This window comes from Haliotis rufescens, unplaced genomic scaffold, assembly GCF_023055435.1.
Source record: "Haliotis rufescens isolate VD_foot unplaced genomic scaffold, xgHalRufe1.0.p SCAF_56, whole genome shotgun sequence".
Taxonomy (NCBI): Eukaryota; Metazoa; Mollusca; class Gastropoda; order Lepetellida; family Haliotidae; genus Haliotis; species Haliotis rufescens.
The window spans coordinates 1285328-1311331 of record NW_025964290.1 but is presented as its reverse complement, the minus strand read 5'-3'; the positions used below and the strand labels follow the sequence as shown (position 1 = coordinate 1311331).

Genomic DNA, 26004 nt, shown 5'->3' with positions numbered 1-26004 from the left:
GGTTACAGAGTCCCGCGATCTGAAAGAAGGAGATTGTTCGGTGTTTGTGCACTGTTGTTGAGTGTTGGGTCGCATTGATACTATTTACGTGCGTCAATATCTTCAAGCTGCTGACATGGCGACAGAGGAGGCGAGAAACGTGGTCATAGCCGTAGATGACAGCGAATTCTCGGAATATGCATTCGACTGTGAGTAGAACACCCAACCCTTTGCACGTCCAAATAACACCCATTGTTATTGACACGCTTAGCGTTAGAATCTGACAGGAAGCTCCGCGAAATATCAAGTCACAGCTTTAGCGGTGGGGAGCGAAGTGTTCTAGACAACATTTTTGATAGGCTGACATGATAACATTTCAAATGTCAGATTATTGAACATGCTGAAATCATCGAATTACATTTTATTGTATTACCAGATTGAGTAGAATGTCACTGATCAATACAGATTCTGAGTTACACTGATATCTTTATTTTGACCACATGTTTATTTGATTTGCAAAATTTGTTCGATTTATGATCATAAACAATAAAACTACATATGATATTGCTGAAAACACCTCATTTCTCACAGCATTTGTACCCCAGAAATGTTGAAATACGACCAGATAAACTTGTGATTACGTGAAGCTTGGTCTTATTCTGGTCTTCATTATGTGGGGTCAGTTATCCCGATGATAATTAGGTATGTCCAAAAATAAACCATGCCAAAATCCTCTGTCTTGTGCGTCTCTTGGCATCAAGGGGCGTACAGGAGACCTGTCGACTGAGGCGTCACAATGTACTTGGCGGAGGAATAGCATGGAAACCAATGACAGGTGAGGAATTCCAGGTTCCTTGCTGTGATGAAATGTCTTGGGTAATCAGCACTGTGCAGGTGCTCGTGGTAAGAACACGTCGGAGTCCTGCATCACTTACCTAAATGAAGGTCCGGATTAGTATTTATCTTTCAGCACCCAATGCTTGTTGTAAGAGGTGACTAACGGGATCGGGTGGTCATGGTAGCTGACTTGGTTGATGCATGTCATCATATTCCAATTGCGTGACACTATACAGACACCAAGGGACTTACTTACAAGGCGTCCTAGATAATGAGTTAGTGTTTTATGTTTACCTTAATGGAGTTCATGATCAGGAGTTGTCCCCATTCCTCACATATTTCTACATGAGCACAATGGGTAAATTAGCAGATCCTGGTGTCAGGAAGGGGGGTAATGTTGTCAGTGCATGAGTAGATTTAACAACAAATTTGTATGTATTCAGCAGGACTTGCTCCTTTTCAAAGTTACTGGCCCTTCTCCAGACTAACTGGCCTAGAACTAAATGGTGGAGACCGCAAAGTGACCAAACCTGTGGTCGCATAGCCACCTATAGCGGGGCTCCTCACCCCTGAAACACCTTTTCCGGCACTCTGAGATTAAATCTTTGCTTCCATACACCTCATTTCATTGTGATTTATGAGCAAATAAAGACGTTGTACACAGCGTTACAAAATGTCAGCCGGTTGTGACATTTTACCAAGATAATAGACATATATCTTTCATTGAGTTAACCATTCACAAGACCTCATCCGCCCTAAATATTTTCTCATTAAACTTACATGATTCACAATAGGGCTGGGACGAGTCCAAATTTGCTACCCGGGTATCCACTCCCATATTACCCGACCCTACCTGGGTACCTGCTGTAGGTCCGAAGAGATAGGTACAAATGTCTGATTGGGAATAGTTTGACCAAAATGTGTTAAGATACTCGTATAAAATGATCTGGTCATGCATACACTGAAGTTGACAGAAGTTTTATCTTTATTCAAACATATAAAGTCTGAATTTATGAGTGCATAGTCAGAAAGAAATGCAAACATTAGTCACTTATTGTGTAACCATAGAGTTCCAGATGATTTTTTCCATTAAACAATATACCACGTGACTAACCACGGGTCCGGGTTGTCCTGTGGGTACCTGGGTCCTACTCAGTACCCACCCGACCCGTGTTCCCTAGGTGCCCCTCACAGCCCTAATTCACGAGTAGTGTCCACTTAGAAGAATTTAACAGACATGGCGAAGGGGTGAGATTTTGACTAACCAGACGGGCCATGTACTTTACATTTCAGCAAACCCTTTGTTATTTTAACTGGCCACGTGCCAACAGGCCAGCAGTTAAATCAGTGTTGAAAATTGGCACTAGTCCTGTAGTCCTTGCTTTGTAGAAATTTGCCAGTTTAAGGGTATTGCTATATATTATTATTGGAAGGATGAGTTGACTAAAAATGTCAGTTTCTGCTGGTGCAAATACACCCCTGCTGTGGTGTGAGGCAGGGAACAGACATTTTAGGGAGTAGGATAGGCTCATGGTTAAGGGAAACACTCGTCCCACTGGACCCCCGGGATAGATTCCCCCCAGGGTTACTGCCCTCCCCTGTTGGAATATAGCTGGGCTGTTGCTGAACAGAGATTATTAGCCAAGTGTGTTTCTGTATAGTAAATACTTTATGTGGTAGGAATAGCATGTCCCCTGTTGGAATATAGCTGGGCTGTTGCTGAACAGAGATTATTAGCCAAGTGTGTTTCTGTATAGTAAATACTTTATGTGGCAGGAATAGCATGTGTATGATGCCTTGCGATGATGTGTCGTGTATGAAGCCAGTGATGTAAGCAGGAAGAGTATTTATAGATGTCAACTTCTTTTTTATGAGGAACACAACATTTTGGAGTGTATGCCTACTCCTTCATCAGGTACTCCCTCATAATATAGAAGTTGACATCCATTTTTTTCTCTCTTTCTTATGTGTATCACTTCTAAATGCCTTTCAAAGACAGTGATGTAAAGAAAAATATTCTTCTTCTTTCTGAACATTAATAACTAGCTTCAGTGGCTGAGAGATTAGTGATGTCATTTTTATTGTGATGTCATGGTGAGTAAGTATGGTTTTACGCCACTTTTAGCAAAACTTTAGCCACAAGGATACCCCATCGCCCCTGTGACTGATGACATCACAATGGTCTGCGAAGCATTGTGATGCAGTTGTATTGTGGTGTAAACTCCAAGAGATATAGAGAGGATATTTCATGTGTTCAGGGGGAAAGGAGATGAGAGAAACATGATATTTCACTCGACACATGAAATATCCTATTTAAAATTTCTTTACAAATGTAAAACCTTGAAATGTAAATTCTCCCAACCTAACACACATGTACCTTTCACCACCCATTGTAAGTGCGACTTAAAAAGAAGTTCCGTGTTTGCAAAATCTTAAAAAATATAAACGAAAGTAACATAATCATGATAATGTAGTTGTTGTCTTTATTATACATTTGAATATGATTATACAAAAAATCAAATTAAATAAAAAAATATCTTGACATCTGAAACATTTTCAAGAGAATAACCAAACGGCAAGAAGTAATAAGGATTCCATTAATGACCATCTGTCATTATGTTGCCATGTCCGTGAGGAACTAACGTAAATAGGAAGTCAACATTTGTGAATGGGCTATTCACGTTTGATAAAGTGCGATAATTTGTTGGTAGGTCACTTTTGTAAGACAATAATGCTGTCAAAGTTGTATGTTCACTGCAGTGAAATATCAAGTGTTATGTTCACTGCAATGAAAATATGACTTTTCTCAACTCAGTCTTTCACAGTGAAATATGTAATAAAGTGGGATCTCACCAGTTGATGTCTCCTGTGGAAGCTAGTTTGGAATGATGAATACCGTTTTCAGTCCAAACTTATTTCTACAGAGATCATCAGAGATCATTAGGCAAGGCTAACAACAACAGCCTCCTGCCAGAATGCATGGGCTGACACCCCCCCCTGTTGGCAGGCAGTCAGGTGTGCCATGTACACAACCTGGGGTTGCGGAGTCAGGAATATACTTGCCATTCCTCTGCCAGAATGCATGGGCTGACACCCCCCTGTTGGCAGGCAGTCAGGTGTGCCATGTACACAACCTGGGGTTGCGGAGTCAGGAATATACTTGCCATTCCTCTGCCAGAATGCATGGGCTGACACCCCCCCCTGTTGGCAGGCAGTCAGGTGTGCCATGTACACAACCTGGGGTTGCGGAGTCAGGAATATACTTGCCATTCCTCTGCCAGAATGCATGGGCTGACACCCCCCCCCCTGTTGGCAGGCAGTCAGGTGTGCCATGTACACAACCTGGGGTTGCGGAGTCAGGAATATACTTGCCATTCCTCTGCCAGAATGCATGGGCTGACACCCCCCTGTTGGCAGGCAGTCAGGTGTGCCATGTACACAACCTGGGGTTGCGGAGTCAGGAATATACTTGCCATTCCTCTACCAGGTGTTCATCAACCGAACAGAGCTGATTCCTCCTGGAGACGTGCCATGCGACGTGTTCAAATCTCCTACACCGTCTCTGTAAACAAGTGCTAGAGCAATCAGAATGTAATACAGCTCATTATCTCCTGTGTATATTTCATGTTCCCAGAAGACCCTTGCTCATTTAGATACAGGTGCTCCGATAAATTGATCTATAGGGTTGAGTGTCTGTCCTGATTCACTTTACAAACAGGTGCTCTGATAAGTTGATCTGAAGGGTTGAGTGTTTGTCCTGATTCACTTTACAAACAGGTGCTCTGATAAGTTGATCTATAGGGTTGAGTGTCTGTTCTGATTCACTTTACAAACAGGTGCTCTGATAAGTTGATCTGAAGGGCTGAGTGTCTGTCCTGATTCACTTTACAAACAGGTGCTCTGATAAGTTGATCTATAGGGTTGAGTGTCTGTTCTGATTCACTTTACAAACAGGTGCTCTGATAAGTTGATCTATAGGGTTGAGTGTCTGTTCTGATTCACTTTACAAACAGGTGCTCTGATAAGTTGATCTATAGGGTTGAGTGTCTGTTCTGATTCACTTTACAAACAGGTGCTCCGATAAGTTGATCTGAAGGGCTGAGTGTCTGTCCTGATTCACTTTACAAACAGGTGCTCTGATAGGTTGATCCAAAGGGTTGAGTGTTTGTCCCTATTCACAGAGAACAAAAAAATCGATCACACCTCTGTTTCTCTTCTCCTTTCTCCTGCAGACCTTGCCTTTATACATATGATGCCTACAAATATATTTAAGTACCCAGGGCAGTGTATAATATTCACCAAGTTTCAGTCAGACACTCGGACTGGCAACATTGCAAAGTTACCAGACCAGATAAAATGTTACCATTCCAGAATTTTCTTGACCAGTGAAAAAAGGTAAACAGAAGAATAGTGCTGTTTCATGTTAGTTTTTAGAAAACAACAAAAAACTGGTGCATGGTCAACCTAATAACTAATAACTTTAACCCCTGACCATCAGGTTTGCAACCTTTTAAAACTGACCGTCCATCATCAAAATAGACCATTTCGGGCAGGTGGGTATTTTAAACACTGCCTAGAGAGAGTGAAAAGTATTTTTTATCATGTAAATTTGAGTGAAAAGATTACAAGATTCGCTTCAAATTACAGTCAGCCTCTAAAACATGCCAGGTCTAAATGTAAACTGAAGTTCGTGAGGTCTAAGCCTCTGATAACGGATTTTAACTCACCTGGATGTGGTTCTGTCTTTCAGTCTATGTGCAGAATGTGCATCACCCCGGCGACAACATCACGCTCGTCCATTGCTCGGAGTACGCATCGCTCATCCATGCACGTAAGTAGCAGTCACTGACCTGTGACTAACTGTGGCCACTTTGTTGCAGTCTACATCCAACATGCCCACCGCGGCTCCGACCACATCATACTGGTGCACGTACCAGAGTACTATCACTTGACTCAGGCCCGTGAGTACTAACAGTGTGTCTCCACCGCTTGTAGCGTCTACTGCCTCCCTTCCTGCATGACTAGCCTGGTTCTGTGAATCTTGGTGTATATCTGAGTTCAGTGAATTCTTGTGTATATCTGTGAATCTTGGTGTATATCTGTGAATCTTGGTGTATATCTGTGAATCTTGGTGTATATCTGTGAATCTTGGTGTATATCTGTGAATTCTTGTGTATATCTGTGAATCTTGGTGTATATCTGTGAATTCTTGTGTATATATGTGAATCTTGGTGTATATCTGTGAATTCTTGTGTATATCTGTGAATCTTGGTGTATATCTGTGAATTCTTGTGTATATCTGTGAATCTTGGTGTATATCTGTGAATCTTGGTGTATATCTGTGAATCTTGGTGTATATCTGTGAATTCTTGTGTATATCTGTGAATCTTGGTGTATATCTGTGAATTCTTGTGTATATCTGTGAATCTTGGTGTATATCTGTGAATATTGGTGTATATCTGTGAATCTTGGTGTATATCTGTGAATTCTTGTGTATATCTGTGAATCTTGGTGTATATCTGTGAATTCTTGTGTATATCTGTGAATCTTGGTGTATATCTGTGAATCTTGGTGTATATCTGTGAATTCTTGTGTATATCTGTGAATCTTGGTGTATATCTGTGAATCTTGGTGTATATCTGTGAATCTTGGTGTATATCTGAGAATTCTTGTGTATATCTGTGAATCTTCATGTATATCTGTGTATACTTGTGTATATCTGTGTTCAGTGAATTCTTGTGTATATCTGAGAATTCTTGTGTATATCTGTGAATCTTGGTATTTATCTGTGAATCTTGGTGTATATCTGTGAATTCTTGTGTATATCTGTGAACCTTCATGTATATCTGTGTATACTTGTGTATATCTGTGTTCAGTGAATTCTTGTGTATATCTGTGAATTCTTGTGCATATCTGAGAATTCTTGTGTATATCTGTGAATTTTTGTGTATATCTGTGAATCTTCGTGTATATCTGTGAATTCTTGTGTATATCTGTGAATTCTTGTGTATATCTGTGAATTCTTGTGTATATCTGTGTATTCTTGTGTATATCTGTGAATTCTTGTGTATATCTGTGAATTCTTGTGTATATCTGAGAATTCTTGTGTATATCTGTGAATTCTTGTGTATATCTGTGAATTCTTGTGTATATCTGTGAATTCTTGTGTATATCTGTGTATTCTTGTGTATATCTGTGAATTCTTGTGTATATCTGTGAATTCTTGTGTATATCTGTGTATTCTTGTGTATACCTGTGAATCTTGATGTATATCTGTGAATCTTGATGTCTATCTGTGAATCTTGTGTATATCTGTGAATTCTTGTGTATATCTGTGAATTCTTGTGTATATCTGTGAATTCTTGTGTATATCTGTGTATTCTTGTGTATATCTGTGAATTCTTGTGTATATCTGTGTATGCTTGTGTATATCTGTGAATCCTGATGTATATCTGTGAATCTTGATGTCTATCTGTGAATCTTGGTGTATATCTGTGAATCTTGGTGTATATCTGTGAATTCTTGTGTATATCTGTGAATCTTGGTGTATATCTGTGAATCTTGGTGTATATCTGTGAATCTTGGTGTATATCTGTGAATTCTTGTGTATATCTGTGAATCTTGGTGTATATCTGTGAATTCTTGTGTATATCTGTGAATCTTGGTGTATATCTGTGAATATTGGTGTATATCTGTGAATCTTGGTGTATATCTGTGAATTCTTGTGTATATCTGTGAATCTTGGTGTATATCTGTGAATTCTTGTGTATATCTGTGAATCTTGGTGTATATCTGTGAATCTTGGTGTATATCTGTGAATTCTTGTGTATATCTGTGAATCTTGGTGTATATCTGTGAATCTTGGTGTATATCTGTGAATCTTGGTGTATATCTGAGAATTCTTGTGTATATCTGTGAATCTTCATGTATATCTGTGTATACTTGTGTATATCTGTGTTCAGTGAATTCTTGTGTATATCTGAGAATTCTTGTGTATATCTGTGAATCTTGGTATTTATCTGTGAATCTTGGTGTATATCTGTGAATTCTTGTGTATATCTGTGAACCTTCATGTATATCTGTGTATACTTGTGTATATCTGTGTTCAGTGAATTCTTGTGTATATCTGTGAATTCTTGTGCATATCTGAGAATTCTTGTGTATATCTGTGAATTTTTGTGTATATCTGTGAATCTTCGTGTATATCTGTGAATTCTTGTGTATATCTGTGAATTCTTGTGTATATCTGTGAATTCTTGTGTATATCTGTGTATTCTTGTGTATATCTGTGAATTCTTGTGTATATCTGTGAATTCTTGTGTATATCTGAGAATTCTTGTGTATATCTGTGAATTCTTGTGTATATCTGTGAATTCTTGTGTATATCTGTGAATTCTTGTGTATATCTGTGTATTCTTGTGTATATCTGTGAATTCTTGTGTATATCTGTGAATTCTTGTGTATATCTGTGTATTCTTGTGTATACCTGTGAATCTTGATGTATATCTGTGAATCTTGATGTCTATCTGTGAATCTTGTGTATATCTGTGAATTCTTGTGTATATCTGTGAATTCTTGTGTATATCTGTGAATTCTTGTGTATATCTGTGTATTCTTGTGTATATCTGTGAATTCTTGTGTATATCTGTGTATGCTTGTGTATATCTGTGAATCCTGATGTATATCTGTGAATCTTGATGTCTATCTGTGAATCTTGGTGTATATCTGTGAATCTTGGTGTATATCTGTGAATCTTGGTGTATATCTGTGAATCTTGATGTATATCTGTGAATCTTGATGTATATCTGAGTTTATTGAATTCTGTTGCGAGTTTCATAAACATAATATTTACGTCTCATAGTCGAACCATAAGAAAAATGACTTTTAATGAATTAAAGTATGTCATTTATGATATATGTATCCATTGTCGGTCAACTCAAGTTTCTTTCAAGGCGTCAATAGTGGTAATCTGATTGTGGTTGCGGTAGATAATGATGATCTGGCCCGATCAGTTCACGGTTTCGCCGGAATGTAAACAATATTGAATGAAAATCTTAATAAAATGACTAAAATAGATTACAAATATAAGCCCAGATATACAATGACCACCTTTTATTACCAGAGACTGTAACAACACGATTATCCTGTGTAATTCAGTAAGGATGTGTTGATGTGCTATTTCCGATGATGTGTTGATGTCTGTTTGTAGAGAAAAATATGGAAATTAATGGGAATCATAGATTCCCCCAGTGTTTATGTTGTGTTGAATTTGTCACCAGTTGCAATTATCAGCGGCCCATACAGTCAATTGAATAGCCCAGACTTGTGAAAATGGCCCATGAAATTTGTAAACATGGCGCCAAGGGCACATGAAGACAACCTCTTTCCCCATCACAGCATCTACAATGAATGACTGTGACCATCGTGGTTTAAACATAGTTTTATTTCATCACATGTAGAATGAAATGGGGATTTGTAACAAGCAGCAAGGCTTATATTAAGACCCCTCCCAATAATTACATATATACATTGGCAGTTTTAATACATATGTGAAAACTTTATCAAAAAGACAAATATATCATGTAACAACATAATAGAAAGGATGTTTAATATGACCCCGTTAAAAGCAACTATGCCTGTCGTAGGAGGTGGCTAACGGGATCGGGTGGTCAGGCTCGCTGACTTGGTTGATACATGTCATCATATCCTAATTGTGTAGATCGATGCACAGGATGTCAATCACTGGATTGTCTGGTCAAGATTCGACTGCCGTCATATAGCTGGAATATTGCTGAGTGCGGCGTTAAACAACAAACAAACAAGAAACAAAAAAAAAAACCCAAAAAACCATCACCGACTAGCGTATGGCAGAAGTCAATGAAGGAAGTGTCCCACCAGAGTCACTAAGCACCGGTAGATACACTAAGCACACGTTCCTGTCTGAAATGTCTTGTTCTCGCTCATGAGCCGGGTAGCAGTGTTGCAGACCCTATAGGCCAGCTCTCTGTGGACATGTATATGTCAGTGTCTCCACTCACTCACTCACTCACTCACTCACTCACTCACTCACTCACTCTACCCCAATCATTCATTCACTCACTCACTCACTCACTCTACCCCAATCATTCATTCACTCACTCATTCACTCACTCATTCACTCACTCACTCACTCACTCTACCCCAATCACTCACTCACTCACTCTACCCCAATCATTCATTCACTCACTCACTCACTCACTCACTCTACCCCAATCATTCATTCACTCAATCCATGTCACTCACTCACTCACTCACTCTACCCCAATCATTCATTCACTCAATCCATGTCACTCACTCACTTACTCACTCACTCACTCACTCTACCCCAATCATTCATTCACTCAATCCATGTCACTCACTCATTCACTCACTCACTCACTCACTCACTCACTCTACCCCAATCATTCATTCACTCAATCCATGTCACTCACTCATTCACTCACTCACTCACTCACTCACTCACTCACTCACTCACTCACTCACTCTACCCCAATCATTCATTCACTCACTCACTCACTCACTCTACCCCAATCATTCATTCACTCAATCCATGTCACTCACTCACTCACTCACTCACTTACTTGGTCACTCACTCACTCACTCACTCTACCCCAATCATTCATTCACTCATTCACTCACTCTCACTCACTCACTCACTCACTCACTCACTCTACCCCAATCATTCATTCACTCACTCACTCTACCACAATCATTCATTCACTCTCACTCACTCACTCTACCCCAATCATTCATTCATTCACTCACTCACTCACTCACTCTACCCCAATCATTCATTCACTCACTCACTCACTCACTCACTCACTCTACCCCAATCACTCACTCTACCCCAATCATTCATTCACTCACTCACTCACTCACTCACTTACTCGGTCACTCACTCACTCACTCACTCACTCACTCACTCTACCCCAATCATTCATTCACTCACTCACTCACTCACTCTACCCCAATCATTCATTCACTCAATCCATGTCACTCACTCACTCACTCACTCACTTACTTGGTCACTCACTCACTCACTCACTCTACCCCAATCATTCATTCACTCACTCATTCACTCACTCTCACTCACTCACTCACTCACTCACTCTACCCCAATCATTCATTCATTCACTCACTCACTCACTCACTCTACCCCAATCATTCATTCACTCACTCACTCACTCACTCACTCACTCTACCCCAATCACTCACTCTACCCCAATCATTCATTCACTCACTCACTCACTCACTTACTCGGTCACTCACTCACTCACTCACTCACTCACTCACTCTACCCCAATCATTCATTCACTCACTCACTCATTCACTCACTCACTCACTCACCCTACCCCAATCATTCACTCACTCACTCACTCACTCACTCACTCACTCACTCACTCACTCACTCACTCACTCACTCACTCACTCTACCCCAATCATTCATTCACTCTCACTCACTCACTCACTCTACCCCAATCATTCATTCACTCACTCACTCACTCTACCCCAATCATTCATTCACTCGCTCACTCACTCACTCACTCTACCCCAATCACTCACTCTACCCCAATCATTCATTCACTCAATCCATGTCACTCACTCACTCACTCACTCACTCACTCTACCAGGACCATGTCTTTGTGACGTCAAACAGATGATCGACTGCTTATATACAGTGAATTCACTATGGTTCTCACTTGTAAATGAAATACAGAAAGGTACATATTGTATTCTTTATTGACATTGTTTATGACATCCCGGTGACACCTTGTGAGGAGGACTATTTACGTCACATGCCAGATTCAGTTCTCAAACCTAAACAAAAGAGCTCCGCACAGTGAAGCCAACAATGCAAGGGGTGCGCAGAGTAACCTGGCCTCAGTCTTGTGTGTGAAACCTTGTGCCAACTTATTGTGTTAACCTTGAGCCAACTTACATTTGTGGGTAAAACCTAGGACCAACTTATATTTGTTTGTAAAACCTTGGGCCAACTTATATTTGTTTGTAAAACCTTGGGCCAACTTATATTTGTTTGTAAAACCTTGGGCCAACTTATTTTTTCAGCACTTCAGAGTTTCAGACTGCTGTCGGTCACCAGTCATTGACTGACAAAATTTCAATTTCACAGATGGCTGTAAAGTAGTCAGACTTTTGTCCAATTGAAATGCAAAGCAAGGTGTTATACAAGGTGATATACAAGGGGTTACGCGTTTCATAATTTCATGTTTAAAAAGTAACTAGTAAGGATTAGTGTTAGCATCGATTTAATAAAATATAGCACAGCCATTAAAACATGATTGAAATTCTGAGCAGCACGTGTCTTTGCATCCTGCTTCCTGTATGAGGGAAACACTGTCAGCAGCTATAGCGACTTTTCTCACGGCGATGTTTGTTGGACAGATTGTATATATTCATTCAATCACAAACGGTATTGCATTGCAATCAACCGATATCTGCATGGCAGTTTACGAATTGTATGTTGATCTCGTTACGCGAATGTGATTGGACTATGCATGGACTTGTTAGTCTAGCCATTATATAACTCCATAATTCCAGCTGAGATAGGCAAGGGTGGAAACTGGACTTTTATAGTCAATTAACTCCCTTGCTTCAGGAAGATGTAGACTTATTACATTTCTTGGGTTCAAGTCATTTACCTATATACAGCTGTTTGTGTCAAAATCACAGCACAATCTGCTTCTATTTCAACAGCAGCCTTGCTGACCGATCCAGTAGTTGTGGCAGAGCTGATTAAAGAGGAAGAGGTCAAGGTCAAACACCTAGTGGAGAAATACAGTGAGAAGATGAAGAAAATACATGTATGTGCTACAACGGACTGTTTATATTCTGGTCACATGGCCCTACTCGTTGTAACATTGCTCTCTCACTCACTCACACAGTCGGCCACTGGCTTGCTGTAACTTTGTTTACTCACTCACACAGTCAGCCACTGGCTTGCTGTAACTTTGTTTACTCACTCACACAGTCAGCCACTGGCTTGCTGTAACTTTGTTTACTCACTCACACAGTCAGCCACTGGCTTGCTGTAATGTTGTTTACTCACTCACACAGTCAGCCACTGGCTTGCTGTATCCTACCCCACCGATGGCACCAGCCACAAACATGCAAAGGCAAGTCAATTATTCACCTGCAAACACATGGGAACAAGTAAAATAAGGGCATTGTATCGGACATTTTTGTCACTGAGGCATCAAATTGGGAAATGTCTGCCACAGATCTTCCTTAAGACTTTCTGAAAGCTTTACTTAGGCCTTGAATGTTGTAACCTTGATCAAACAACTTTTGAACAAGAGTCGAATGATGCTCTTTGAAATCTTGGGAGAAAAGAGCCTGATTGGTTGTACATAAACAATGTGAAATGTAAACACCATAGGCTGGAACTGCAGGGATATTGCTCGACATGAAGGGAAAGTTGGCTGTTGGAAAGGTGAAGTCCTCCCTCTTGTAACACAGCTTTGTGGAGAGTGTTTTGTCTCTCTGAATCTTTCAGCATGGATCTAAATAGGGAAACAGATTGTTTCGCAGTGGAAGACTAAACTAAACTAAACATGAACTTACCTTTCAATCAACTAAACGTGAAATCCCCTTGTAATCAACTAAACGTGAAATCCCCTTATAATCAACTAAACGTGAAATCCCCTTGTAATCAACTAAACAATGAAAATGTGATAAGATCAAATGAAATGGATTTGAAACTAAAAGTGAAGTTGCCGTATGGTAACAATGTAAATGGGTAACTCTCTCAACTATTTCTATTCTGTTCTATTCTATTTCTGTAATATTCTAATTCACTATTTGCTAACTTAGAGAGAGATATCCATTTACTCCTTGCCCATATGAATGCCAGAAGACAACTGAAATAAACTGTTTCTAGAGCATGCGCATTTTGCGCTCATCCAGCAAGAAGCACGTGCTGCATGCCAACTTTAACGCTTTCCGCGAAGCTGTTGTGTACCCATGCGTCAACCACTGTGTCCAGGAACATGAAACTTGTTCCCGGACAATTGTTCCCGGACAATTGTTCCCGGACGCTTCAGAACATGCCCCCTTCCATGATAGACCCCTGTCTATCATCTATTTGGAACAATACGCAGTTGACAAACTACAAAAAAAACCTAACTTATTTACAACAATGACTAGTCAATGAAAACAGCAGCACTATTTACAACCTTGAACAACTTGTTCTTGTTCAGTCTCGATATTCGAGAGGACAGATCTTTGTAACTGGTCGAGTCAATCTCGACCCTCCAACTTTAACATCTACAACTCTAACATGGCCATCTTTGCCTGGGTAAGATTTCAATATCCTTCCCATTGGCCAAGTTCCTCTTGGATTATCTTGTGATACGACAATCACCACATCATCAACTTGGAAGTCTCTTGATGACGTGACCCACTTTTTTCGGACATTCAACGTTGGAAGCCACTCTCTCATCCATCTCCTCCAGATATGCCTGATGAGTTCCTGGATCCTCCGCCAACGCTTCTGGGGAGAAAAGGAAGTGGAATCTATTTCTGGAGCGAAGTCTCCACCAAGCTGCCCATGTAGAAAGTGGTTTGGTGTGAGCGGAACATCATCCTGTGTGTGGGCACTCTGATATGTGAGTGGTCTTGAATTCAACAGAGCTTCGGCCCCAGTAAAAGCAGTCATCAGTTCTTCATCGGTGACATCACTTGAGCTGAGAACAGCATAAATAGCCCGTTTAGCTGACTTGACCATCGATTCGAATACTCCTCCGAAGTGACGAGCATTTGGAGGATTAAATCTCCATACAATGCCTCTGTTTGCCAATTTCGATTTTGTGATGTCAGAATCTAATGAAGTCACCAGCTCTTTAAGCTCTTTCACAGCTCCAACGAAATTCGTCCCGTTGTCCGATATGATCTCTTTGGGCATTCCCCTTCTGTGTGCCATGCGGAAGAGAGCATTCAAGAACGAATTTGTGTCTAGTCCAAAAGCGATTTCTAAATGTACAGCGCGTGTAGCTAGGCATGTGAACAGACACAGGTAACGCTTTTGACGGCTTTTACCTCGACCCTGTACAGTAAGAAATGGACCAGCGTAATCTACCCCCGCTTGAACAAATGCTCTCATTGAACAAACTACTCTCACCTTTGGAAGATTGCCCATGAGTTGTTGTGCTGGCTTTGCTTTTTGTTTTTTGCACCAAGAACATGCATTTTCCCATTCACGAATTTCCTCCCTTGAGGATATTATCCAGAACTTGGAAGACAATGAAGCTAATGTGGTATTTGTTCCCATGTGGTGACACATTTCATGATGATGTTTAACTATCAACTTTGTCACCGGGCTTTTTCTGGGAAGAATAATAGGAAACCTTGCTTCCCAGGACAGGACTTCTGCAAACCTTAGTCTGCCATTTAATCTCATCACCCCTGTTTCATCCAGAAAAGGCTGTAATCCTATGAGTTTACTGTTAGGTGGTATTCTGCTGTCATGGTACAGTGCCCAATACTCTTTAGGAAATGCTTCCTTTTGATCTTCTGAAATTAGTTTTCTTTCAGCTCCTTCAATCTCTTCCAGGTCCAGTTCTTCTTTCCTTCTCATATCCTTTTGTGTCCGAGAGTTACTGAGAAACCTGTAGACCCATGCAAAGACTCTGCACAGTCTTTTCCAGTCGGAAAACCTACATGGATCCAAACGCCATGTCTGATCAACATCTTGCACCATCATTGTCACTTTCATATTTGATCCAGTTTTCCTTTCAATCTCAACTTTCTGGAAAGCATGTATCTGTTTTGGCCATTGGCTTACATCAAGTTTTAAAAACTCAGGACCTTGTAGCCATGCTTTTGTACCAAGTGTTTCAGGTTTACAACCTTTTGTAAGTATGTCAGCTGTATTCAACTTAGTTGGCACATGCATCCATTGGCTGGGTTTTGTCACTTCTTGTATAAAACCAACCCGATTTGCCACAAATGGCTTAAAGCTTCTACTGTGGCTTTTTATCCACCACAACACGTTCATGCTATCGGACCAGATCCTAGCATCATAAGGTGACATTTCTAGGCCTTTTGCAATAGCAAGCAGAAGTTTCACCCCAAGAATCGCTGCCATCAACTCTAGTCGTGGGACACTGATAGCCTTCAGGGGAGCAACATGACTTTTTGCAGCTACAAGTTGACTCGCTGTCCTGTGTTCATTAACACTCACCAGATAAATGACTGCTCCAAAAGCATCTTGTGATGCATCTACAAACACGTGTAGGCTTGGATTGGCTATTTCTGTTCTAAATTCAATCCATCTTGGGAAATATAAAGACTTCAAATCTGCCAATTCCCTATACCATTGCAAGACCTTTTCCTCTAAATCAGGATGCAAACTGTCATCCCAACCTACACCAGACACCCAAATGTGTTGCAATATTATCTTTGCCCGAATGGTAAATGGAGCTAACAGTCCCAAAGGATCAAATATCTTCGCAATCTCCCTCAAGAAAGCTCTTTTTGACATTTGAAAGTGATCATTTTGGATGTTGTAGCAGAATTGAAACCTATCACTCTCTGCATTCCAGAGCAACCCAAGAGCTTTCACTGATGGCAGTTCAGTCATCTGAATATTAATTTCAGATAGTCTATCTGCAAATGGAATACATTCAAGGACCTTCAATGAATTGGAGACCCACTTCCTGGCGTGCATTCCAGCTGCAGTCCACAGTTCATTCACCTGATCATAAAGCTCTATAGCTTTTTCCTCGGTTTCTACCGAATCCATTGTGTCATCCATGTATGTTGATTTAGCAACTGTGTCTGCAGCCAAAGGAAGATGATTTTTGCATGCCTTAGCATGTTCCTGTGTAATATACTGTGCCAGAAATGGTGAACAATTCATTCCGAAGACTACCCGTGAAAATTCATATACATCAGGTTCTTCGTCCAGGTTCATTGATCTCCATAGAAATCTGAAGTACGGTTGATCAGCTTCAGTAATCTTGATTTGCAAGTACATTTCTGCAATGTCGCATATGATTGCGATTGGATGTTTTCTAAATCTTAGCAATATTTCAACAAGATCATTTTGCATTTTTGGACCTTGGTGAACAACATCATTTAAGGACACCCCATCACTTTTTGCTGATGCATCGAAAACCATCCTTACCTTCGTTGTATTTCGTTCAGGTCGGACCACTGGAAAATGAGGTAAGTACCAACATTTTTTGTTAACTTCTTTTTCAGGAACTTTTGTGATGTATCCTTTTTTCAGATACTGTGATATCACGTCCCCATATGCTGTCTGAGTTGTGACATCTTTGGATAACCTTTTCTCAATTTGTTTCAGACGTTTGAAAGCACTATCATAATTACTTTCAGGAAGCTTTGACTTGTCCTTCCATGGAACACCAACAGTGTACCTCTCTGAATCATAGGTAAGTGTTTCTTTTACAGCATCCACAGCCTGTTCCTCATCTCGTGTCATTAAGGGCGTGTACCCTGAAATGGTTTCAACCTCCCAGAACCTATTTACTAATGCCTCAAGCTCCATTTCGTTGCTTGTGTGTGAATCATGAGCAAAGAATGATCCAGTCACATGTGCAGTATGTATTTCTGATTCGTGTACTTTACCAACACACGTCCACCCCAATGGTGTTAGCCTTGCTATAGGATCACCAGGATGACCACAAACATCTTTGAGAGAACAATGGAGTTCCAAATAGTCCATTCCAATCAATATGTCCACAATTGGTCTAGAACTCAATTTTGGAAACTCAATGTTACGCAAGTGACTCCAATCATTTGCATGTTTGTTCCAGTCAATCACTTTCATCATCCCTGTGACCTTTGTTGTAGTCAATGCTGATATGTTCATGTTCACCGATCCATCAACACTTTCTAATCCCACTTCAACAGCCATGCTATTAAAGGTTTCCTGCTTGCTGTTGAGAACATTCACAGATACTGTCTGTCTTTGACCATGCACACCTAACTCTGATGCTACGTCTTCATTGATATAGGTTTGTGTGCTGGCGTCATCCAGAAGAGCATTGACCTGTATTTTGCGAGTTCCATTTTTCAGTATAACAGGAATTGTCCTGAGCGAAGAAAAGGAATATTCCTTTCTCGTAGTAGACATTGTTGTCTGTTTGTACTCATTCCGAGCTTCTTCAGATGTGTTGCTTGTATTCACAGTGTCTTTTGTCCGTGAGTTTACCCAATCACTATCATGAAGTAATCTATTGTGTGTTGACCGACATCCCTCAATACCACATGGCACATTTGTGGAACATAATTTCCCAACATGACGGATTCCTAAACACCGAAAGCAAAGCTTCAGTTCTTTTGCTTTGACCCATCGTTTCTGGATATCTAAAGCTTTGAAGATTTTACAGTTCACTATCTGATGACCCTTCTCTTTACAGAAGTGACAGAGCTGTACCTGTTTCCTGCCAAAGAAAGATCCTGACTTTTGATTGGACTTATGTTCCCTATCATTGGGCCTTTCAACGATACCCAGTTTCACCTCAGATGCTACGGTTTGAAATTCGGATTCTTTGAGAACCCATTCTCTTAATGTCTCAACCGATTCCTGACGTTGGAGTTCAAACAGCCATCTTTGGTAATTTGTTATCATTGACCAGGTCATTTTCCTCAACAATTGGGAGTACAGACACCCGTCACCCAATTCCTCATTTTTGTCAGCTTCTCTAAGACTGACAACAGTAATGTCTAAAAGTTCGGCATAATTCTCTAAGTCCTTGGCGTTGCCAGGACGAATGGGTCTGAAGTTATAAACTTCCTCCATTTTTAAAGCAATCTGCCTTCTTTTACCTCCATACTTTCTCTCCAGCCGTTCTAAAGCTACATCATAAGCTGCAGCAGTGTGACCTAGCCTTGATATGAGATTAAAAGCCTCTCCTGCAACATATTGCTTTAGTTGTAACAGCTTATACTCATTAGTGGCATTAGCTCTGTCCACGCATGCCATGAAAGCAGCTTTCCAACTTTCGTAGTCTTTAATGTTGCCATGAAACACAGGAATTGAAACCCGTTTCATCTTGTTCCACATATCAGCACCAATTTTATCACTATGCGATGTCTTATTTCTTTCAATGAAAGATTTCATTTTGTGGTCATAGTTGCTATCTATCCGGTCATATGGCAAATGTAATTTCCCCCTTTCTATTTCAGGAGAAGCAGGTGCTTCCATTTCTATTCTTATTCTACTCATATCTATTTCTGGTGCAACTGACTCACCATGACCAACATTCTGATGAACAGAAGGAACACATTGTTCTTCTTGAAGCTCTGCGACTTTAAGTTTCACAGGCATGTGTTTCTTTGTGTTAACTGGGCGAAATATCCTCGACATTACTGACCTTATACCAGAAGACGAGCTGTCATCTGACCTGCTGCTCAAATGCAATCTTGCATTGTGTATTGCATCATCGCTATATTCTAAGACTTCATCTATTTCCTTACATGTTTTCTTGGCATTCTCGTAATCTCCATGTTGGTCGTATGCCTTGGACAGGTCATACAATAAGTCAACAGCTTTAGCCTGAAGTGAACTCACCTTATCTATCTCATCCCTCACTGCTTTCCTTGTGGGGAGATCCTCCTGGTCTATCATACTCAGCATCTGATTCTGAGCCTTTGTCAATGCAGACTTTGCTGCCGTCTTTTGTTTCTTAAGCTGAGCTATTTTTAACTCCAGCTTATCTACATCACTAATACTTGTAGCCTTTTCAGGATTTATTATCCCACCTTCAGACTTTGCTATATCAGACATGCTTGTTGCTTTGCCAGCCATTGTGAACAACCAAGCATCAAACTACACGTGAAAATCTATCCTATTTTTGAATGACGTACGTTGACCCTAAGAACTATCAACACCAGTCACTATAACTAACTAACTAGCCCATATTCAGAGCAACCACGCTCTGCTACCAATGTTTCGCAGTGGAAGACTAAACTAAACTAAACATGAACTTACCTTTCAATCAACTAAACGTGAAATCCCCTTGTAATCAACTAAACGTGAAATCCCCTTATAATCAACTAAACGTGAAATCCCCTTGTAATCAACTAAACAATGAAAATGTGATAAGATCAAATGAAATGGATTTGAAACTAAAAGTGAAGTTGCCGTATGGTAACAATGTAAATGGGTAACTCTCTCAACTATTTCTATTCTGTTCTATTCTATTTCTGTAATATTCTAATTCACTATTTGCTAACTTAGAGAGAGATATCCATTTACTCCTTGCCCATATGAATGCCAGAAGACAACTGAAATAAACTGTTTCTAGAGCATGCGCATTTTGCGCTCATCCAGCAAGAAGCACGTGCTGCATGCCAACTTTAACGCTTTCCGCGAAGCTGTTGTGTACCCATGCGTCAACCACTGTGTCCAGGAACATGAAACTTGTTCCCGGACAATTGTTCCCGGACAATTGTTCCCGGACGCTTCAGAACACAGATGAAGCAGTCTCATTGGTCTCCTTTATTTCTAGTTCAGGTGGGTAAATCAGTGGAAGGGAATTGGCTATTTGATTGTTATTGATTTACATCAGACCATCCATATACCTGAAGCTTGAAACTTCTTGGTCAAAATATCGTGTTTTGAATTTGCTGATATGAGTAGAAATTCCGATTCATATGCTTAAAGAAACAGACCAGCAAGAAGGGGAGCACAATTGGTGCCCATGGGGATGCCTACTTCATGCCTAAATGTCTAACCCACAAATTTTACATGGACGTCATTAATGAGGAAGTCCAGCATTTCACATGTCCATGTCATTAATGAGGAAGTCCAGCATTTCACATGTCCATGTCATTAATGAGGAAGTCCAGCATTTCACATGTCCATGTCATTAATGAGGAAGTCCGGCATTTCACATATTGAAATGTAAACTTCAGATGGTATTTCCTTCATATATGACAAATGTTCCTGAACCTCAAACAACAGACGTGTAGCTGTATGTATGGGCACCATGTCACCTCACCTCACATTCTCAGTTTATAAATATATCACAAACCCGTGAAGGTCCGGGTTACAATAGGTCTTCAGCAACTCATGCTTGTCGTTAAAGGCGACTAACGGGATCGGGTGGTCAGGCCCGCTGACTTGGCTGCATGTCATCGTATCCCAATTGTGTGGATTGATGCTCATGTTGAAATAACTGGATTGTCTGGTCCAGATTCGATTGTTTTCAGACTGCCGTCATGTAGCTGGAATATTGCTGAGTGCGGCGGTAAACAACTGACAAACAAACAAACAATAGATCACGATGGCATACATGAATTGTGGACAACATTGTAGGTTGGTGAATCCTAACATGCCTCTTCCTCCTTCACAGGTGGGCGGCAAGGTCAAACAGATGACTGGCAAGGTCGGGGAGGCAATTGTCGAGGCTGCCAAGGGAGAGAATGCTGCAATGATCGTTGTCGGGACTCGGGGCATGGGGAAGATTAGAAGAACGTTTCTGGGCAGCGTCAGCGACTACTGTCTACATCACTCACCAGTGCCGGTACTTGTGTGCCGGCATAAACCAGTGTCCGAACACAAGAAATAGGTCATCAAGTCCTAATATGGGCATGTAATCAAGTACTCATGTTTCCCAATTAAAAAGCAGAATACACTACTATGAAGAGAGTCAATGCAAAAACTACTTAGAAAGTAAATAGGGCTGGGTGATGGTTTGAAACAAGTAATAGGACCACGCCCATATGTTGTGAGATTTAAATAAGTGTGCGTCCACCAAATGTCATATCTTGTGAAGTGATCAAAGTCTGTAGTCCCAAGGCACCTACTCCATTCACAGATGTGAGCCAGTCACACGAACAGGTTGTCTGTGATCTGGTGTGACACACACACACACAAGCTTGTCACACATTCATGTGGTCTGTGATCTGGTGTGAAAGAGACAAATTTGCCACACATCCAGGTGGTCTGTGATCTGGTGTGACAGACACAAGTTTGTCACACATCCAGGATGTCTGTGATCTGGTGTGACAGACACAAGTTTGCCACACATCCAGGATGTCTGTGATCTGGTTTGACAGACACAAGTTTGCCACACATCCAGGTGGTCTGTGATCTGGTGTGACAGACACAAGTTTGTCACACATCCAGGATGTCTGTGATCTGGTGTGACAGACACAAGTTTGCCACACATCCAGGATGTCTGTGATCTGGTGTGACAGACACAAGTTTGCCACACATCCAGGTGGTCTGTGATCTGGTGTGACAGACACAAGTTTGTCACACATCCAGGATGTCTGTGATCTGGTGTGACAGACACAAGTTTGCCACACATCCAGGATGTCTGTGATCTGGTGTGACAGACACAAGTTTGCCACACATCCAGGATGTCTGTGATCTGGTGTGACAGACACAAGTTTGCCACACATCCAGGATGTCTGTGATCTGGTGTGACAGACACAAGTTTGCCACACATCCAGGATGTCTGTGATCTGGTGTGACAGACACAAGTTTGTCACACATCCAGGATGTCTGTGATCTGGTGTGACAGACACAAGTTTGCCACACATCCAGGATGTCTGTGATCTGGTGTGACAGACACATGTTTGTCACACATGCAGGTGGTCTGTGATCTGGTGTGACAGACACAAGTTTGTCACACATCCAGGATGTCTGTGATCTGGTGTGACAGACACAAGTTTGCCACACATCCAGGTGGTCTGTGATCTGGTGTGACAGACACAAGTTTGTCACACATCCAGGATGTCTGTGATCTGGTGTGACAGACACAAGTTTGCCACACATCCAGGATGTCTATGATCTGGTGTGACAGACACAAGTTTGCCACACATCCAGGATGTCTGTGATCTGGTGTGACAGACACAAGTTTGCCACACATCCAGGATGTCTGTGATCTGGTGTGACAGACACAAGTTTGCCACACATCCAGGATGTCTGTGATCTGGTGTGACAGACACAAGCTTGTCACACATCCAGGATGTCTGTGATCTGGTGTGACAGACACAGGTTTGCCACACATCCAGGATGTCTGTGATCTGGTGTGACAGACACAGGTTTGCCACACATCCAAGTGGTCTGTGATCTGGTGTGACAGACACACGTTTGTCACACATGTAGGTGGTCTGTGATCTGGTGTGACAGACACAAGTTTGTCACACATCCAGGATGTCTGTGATCTGGTGTGACAGACACAAGTTTGCCACACATCCAGGTGATCTGTGATCTGGTGTGACAGACACAAGTTTGCCACACATCCAGGATGTCTGTGATCTGGTGTGACAGACACAAGTTTGTCACACATCCAGGATGTCTGTGATCTGGTGTGACAGACACAAGTTTGTCACACATCCAGGTGGTCTGTGATATGGCTTGGTATTCTCGCTCCAATCAGAGTTACTTGTTTGCTCCGTTTGACAATCAAGGCTAAACAAAGGAGGCAATGCCTGGTATATCCCCCTGCAAATGTCTAGCCATTCTGGGATTCATTGAGCAATGCTCCTTTGGAAGTTCAAATATAATCTGAGAGCCGAAGTATTTTCAAAATGAAGTGTGCAAAAAACACAGAAAAAAACACGAAATCCAATCAAGACGACAAGACAGTTATAATGTGAAGTTGATATTTTCATTCACGAGACACTCATGGACTGTTCTTTTGTTTCCTGCAGAGTTGTGCCCCTTTGACATGTCAGAATCCTATGATTGTGGGTTTGAGCCCAAGATTTGCCCTTTGTATGACCCCTGTTTGTCAGCACACCCGTGCTTCAAGGTGTATGCCGCCTCACTTGCCACATGCTCACTTTCCATTATCTGAAGACTGAAATATGTTTTGTGTATGTAGATTGCTCGGTTAGCCCTTCACTGTTTCTAGGATAAATATTCTTGTCTTGAGTACATCCAGTCAAAAGTAAGCTTGCTAGTTTTCTAGTTGTATGTTGTGTTCAGAGTTGGATTGAAATCAGTGTTGTCTGGCAGCATCCATCTTTTTCTTTCTGAATCTCGGGGCGGTCAGGTAGCCTAGTGTTTGAAGCATTCGCTCGTCACTCTGAAAACCCGGGTTTGATTCCCGACATGGGTACAATGCGTGAAGCCCATTTCTTGTGTCCCATGCTGTGATATTGCTGGAATATTGCTAAAAGCGGCATAAAACCATATTCACTCACTCACTCACTTTCTGAATCTCATTTTATACACAATTTAGAGAACTTCAGACAATATTTAGTTTGTCTATTGCTTGTCAAATCCAATGATGTCTTTCTGTCATGGCCAATGCAATCTCTGTTTAAATGTACTTAAGTGAACATTATTTTGCTCAGCTGAAAGCATTGCTGTGATTATGAAGGAATTGATTTATTGAATTTTTGCCCCAAATTATGATTGAATACAATATTGTATCATGATTTCAGTATTACTTAAACTGTTAAACTGCCAGCTTCATGGCACCCACGTCCTAAGGTGATGATGCTGGTCTGACTTACAAAGAGCAGCAGGATCACCGTGACGAATGTCTACAGACTATCACTGTTTTTGAGTTGGTCTTCTTGAATGACTCTGTCCCATTCCTTGAAGCTATGTAATGTCTACAGACTATCACTGTTACTGAGTTGGTCTTCTTGAATGACTCTGTCCCATTCCTTGAAGCTATGTAATGTCTTCAGATTATCACTGTTACTGAGTTGGTCTTGAATGACTCTGTCCCATTCCTTGAAGCTATGTAATGTCTTCAGTCTATCACTGTTTCTGAGTTGGTCTTCTTGAATGACTCTGTCCCATTCCTTGAAGCTATGTAATGTCTTCAGATAATCACTGTTTCTGAGTTGGTCTTCTTGAATGACTCTGTCCCATTCCTTGAAGCTATGTAATGTCTACAGATTATCACTGTTTCTGAGTTGGTCTTCTTGAATGACTCTGTCCCATTCCTTGAAGCTATGTAATGTCTTCAGATAATCACTGTTTCTGAGTTGGTCTTCTTGAATGACTCTGTCCCATTCCTTGAAGCTATGTAATGTCTTCAGATTATCACTGTTTCTGAGTTGGTCTTCTTGAATGACTCTGTCCCATTCCTTGAAGCTATGTAATGTCTACAGATTATCACTGTTTCTGAGTTGGTCTTCTTGAATGACTCTGTCCCATTCCTTGAAGCTATGTAATGTCTACAGATTATCACTGTTTCTGAGTAGGTCTTCTTGAATGACTCTGTCCCATTCCTTGAAGCTATGTAATAAGGAGCCATGCTGCTCGTTGTGAAAGGCGACTGGACTGGGTGAATGTAATCAGGTGGTGTGGCTCCGTTGATTGTGTGTCTTGTCTTACCTGAGGTGAGATGAGGTGAGGTGTTGATCTGACCTCACCCACTGGTCTTTGTACCTTGTACCATCTGTGTCTATATCTTGTCAGCAAATCTGTATCTGTACCTATGCTGCTGTAAGAAACAAGAGAAATAACTGGAGAGGAAATGAACAAGAAATTGAGTATCTCATGTACATAGTTATAGAACAAAAATGTTGGATTTGGATGTATTTCTCATTTCTTGCTTTGTTGATATTTACTTTATTATTATGTATTGTGCTTCACATCACCTGATTTATGCAACCAATATATTGAATCTATCTACATCCCTAAATAATCATCAGTCAGTAATATATTATGTTTCAAGTCCCATAGACCTCCCCCATCATCTCCCCCCCTGTCCTTCAACCCCCACTTTAAACACTGCATCTTCCTGAGGCAGGGCGTTAACTGACTATCAAAGTCCGACTTGATCGTCGTGCCACCAGCGGCTGTTACGTGTTATGTTACCTTCAATGTCCCTTCTATGTCCCTCCTATTGACCAATTAGATTCCATCTCTGATATCACTTGCATTTTCTTCAAACAAAATGGCGGCACCCAGTCAAGTCGATCTGATCGATAATCAAGATCTAAAATTGTAATAAAACGGGTCCTAGTAGGTCTTCCTTGATTGTAAACCATATGTGTTATCAAGGCTTTGACATTAGGACATGGACTTACAATGCCTCACATGGGTGGACATGGACTTACAATGCCTCACATGGGAGGACATGGACTTACAATGCCTCACATGGGAGGATTATGTTTAAAATAGACTCAAACATTGTGTATTTATCAGCTTTTCAGTACGGTTCAATAAATTGCCTCACCAAA

At 41.0% G+C, this 26004-nt stretch overlaps 1 protein-coding gene across 4 annotated transcripts; it reads left to right on the top strand.

Moving 5' to 3' along the window:
• LOC124115943 (universal stress protein in QAH/OAS sulfhydrylase 3'region-like) lies at window positions 1-26004 on the top strand. 4 transcript variants are annotated; one of them, XR_007218586.1, is made up of 5 exons: window positions 1-188; window positions 5567-5647; window positions 12571-12677; window positions 21198-21738; window positions 21786-26004. XR_007218586.1 is itself a non-coding variant. In XM_046477117.2 (4 exons), exons 1-4 carry the CDS (start codon window positions 116-118, stop codon window positions 21411-21413), a joined length of 477 nt encoding a protein of 158 aa, XP_046333073.2. In that variant the 5' UTR covers window positions 1-115; the 3' UTR covers window positions 21414-26004. The 4 variants fall into 4 exon arrangements, 3 of the variants coding, with proteins under 3 accessions (XP_046333073.2, XP_046333074.2, XP_046333072.2); XM_046477117.2 differs by lacking the exon at window positions 5567-5647 and adding an exon at window positions 5697-5777 and having other exon boundaries at window positions 21198-26004; XM_046477118.2 differs by having other exon boundaries at window positions 12574-12677; window positions 21198-26004.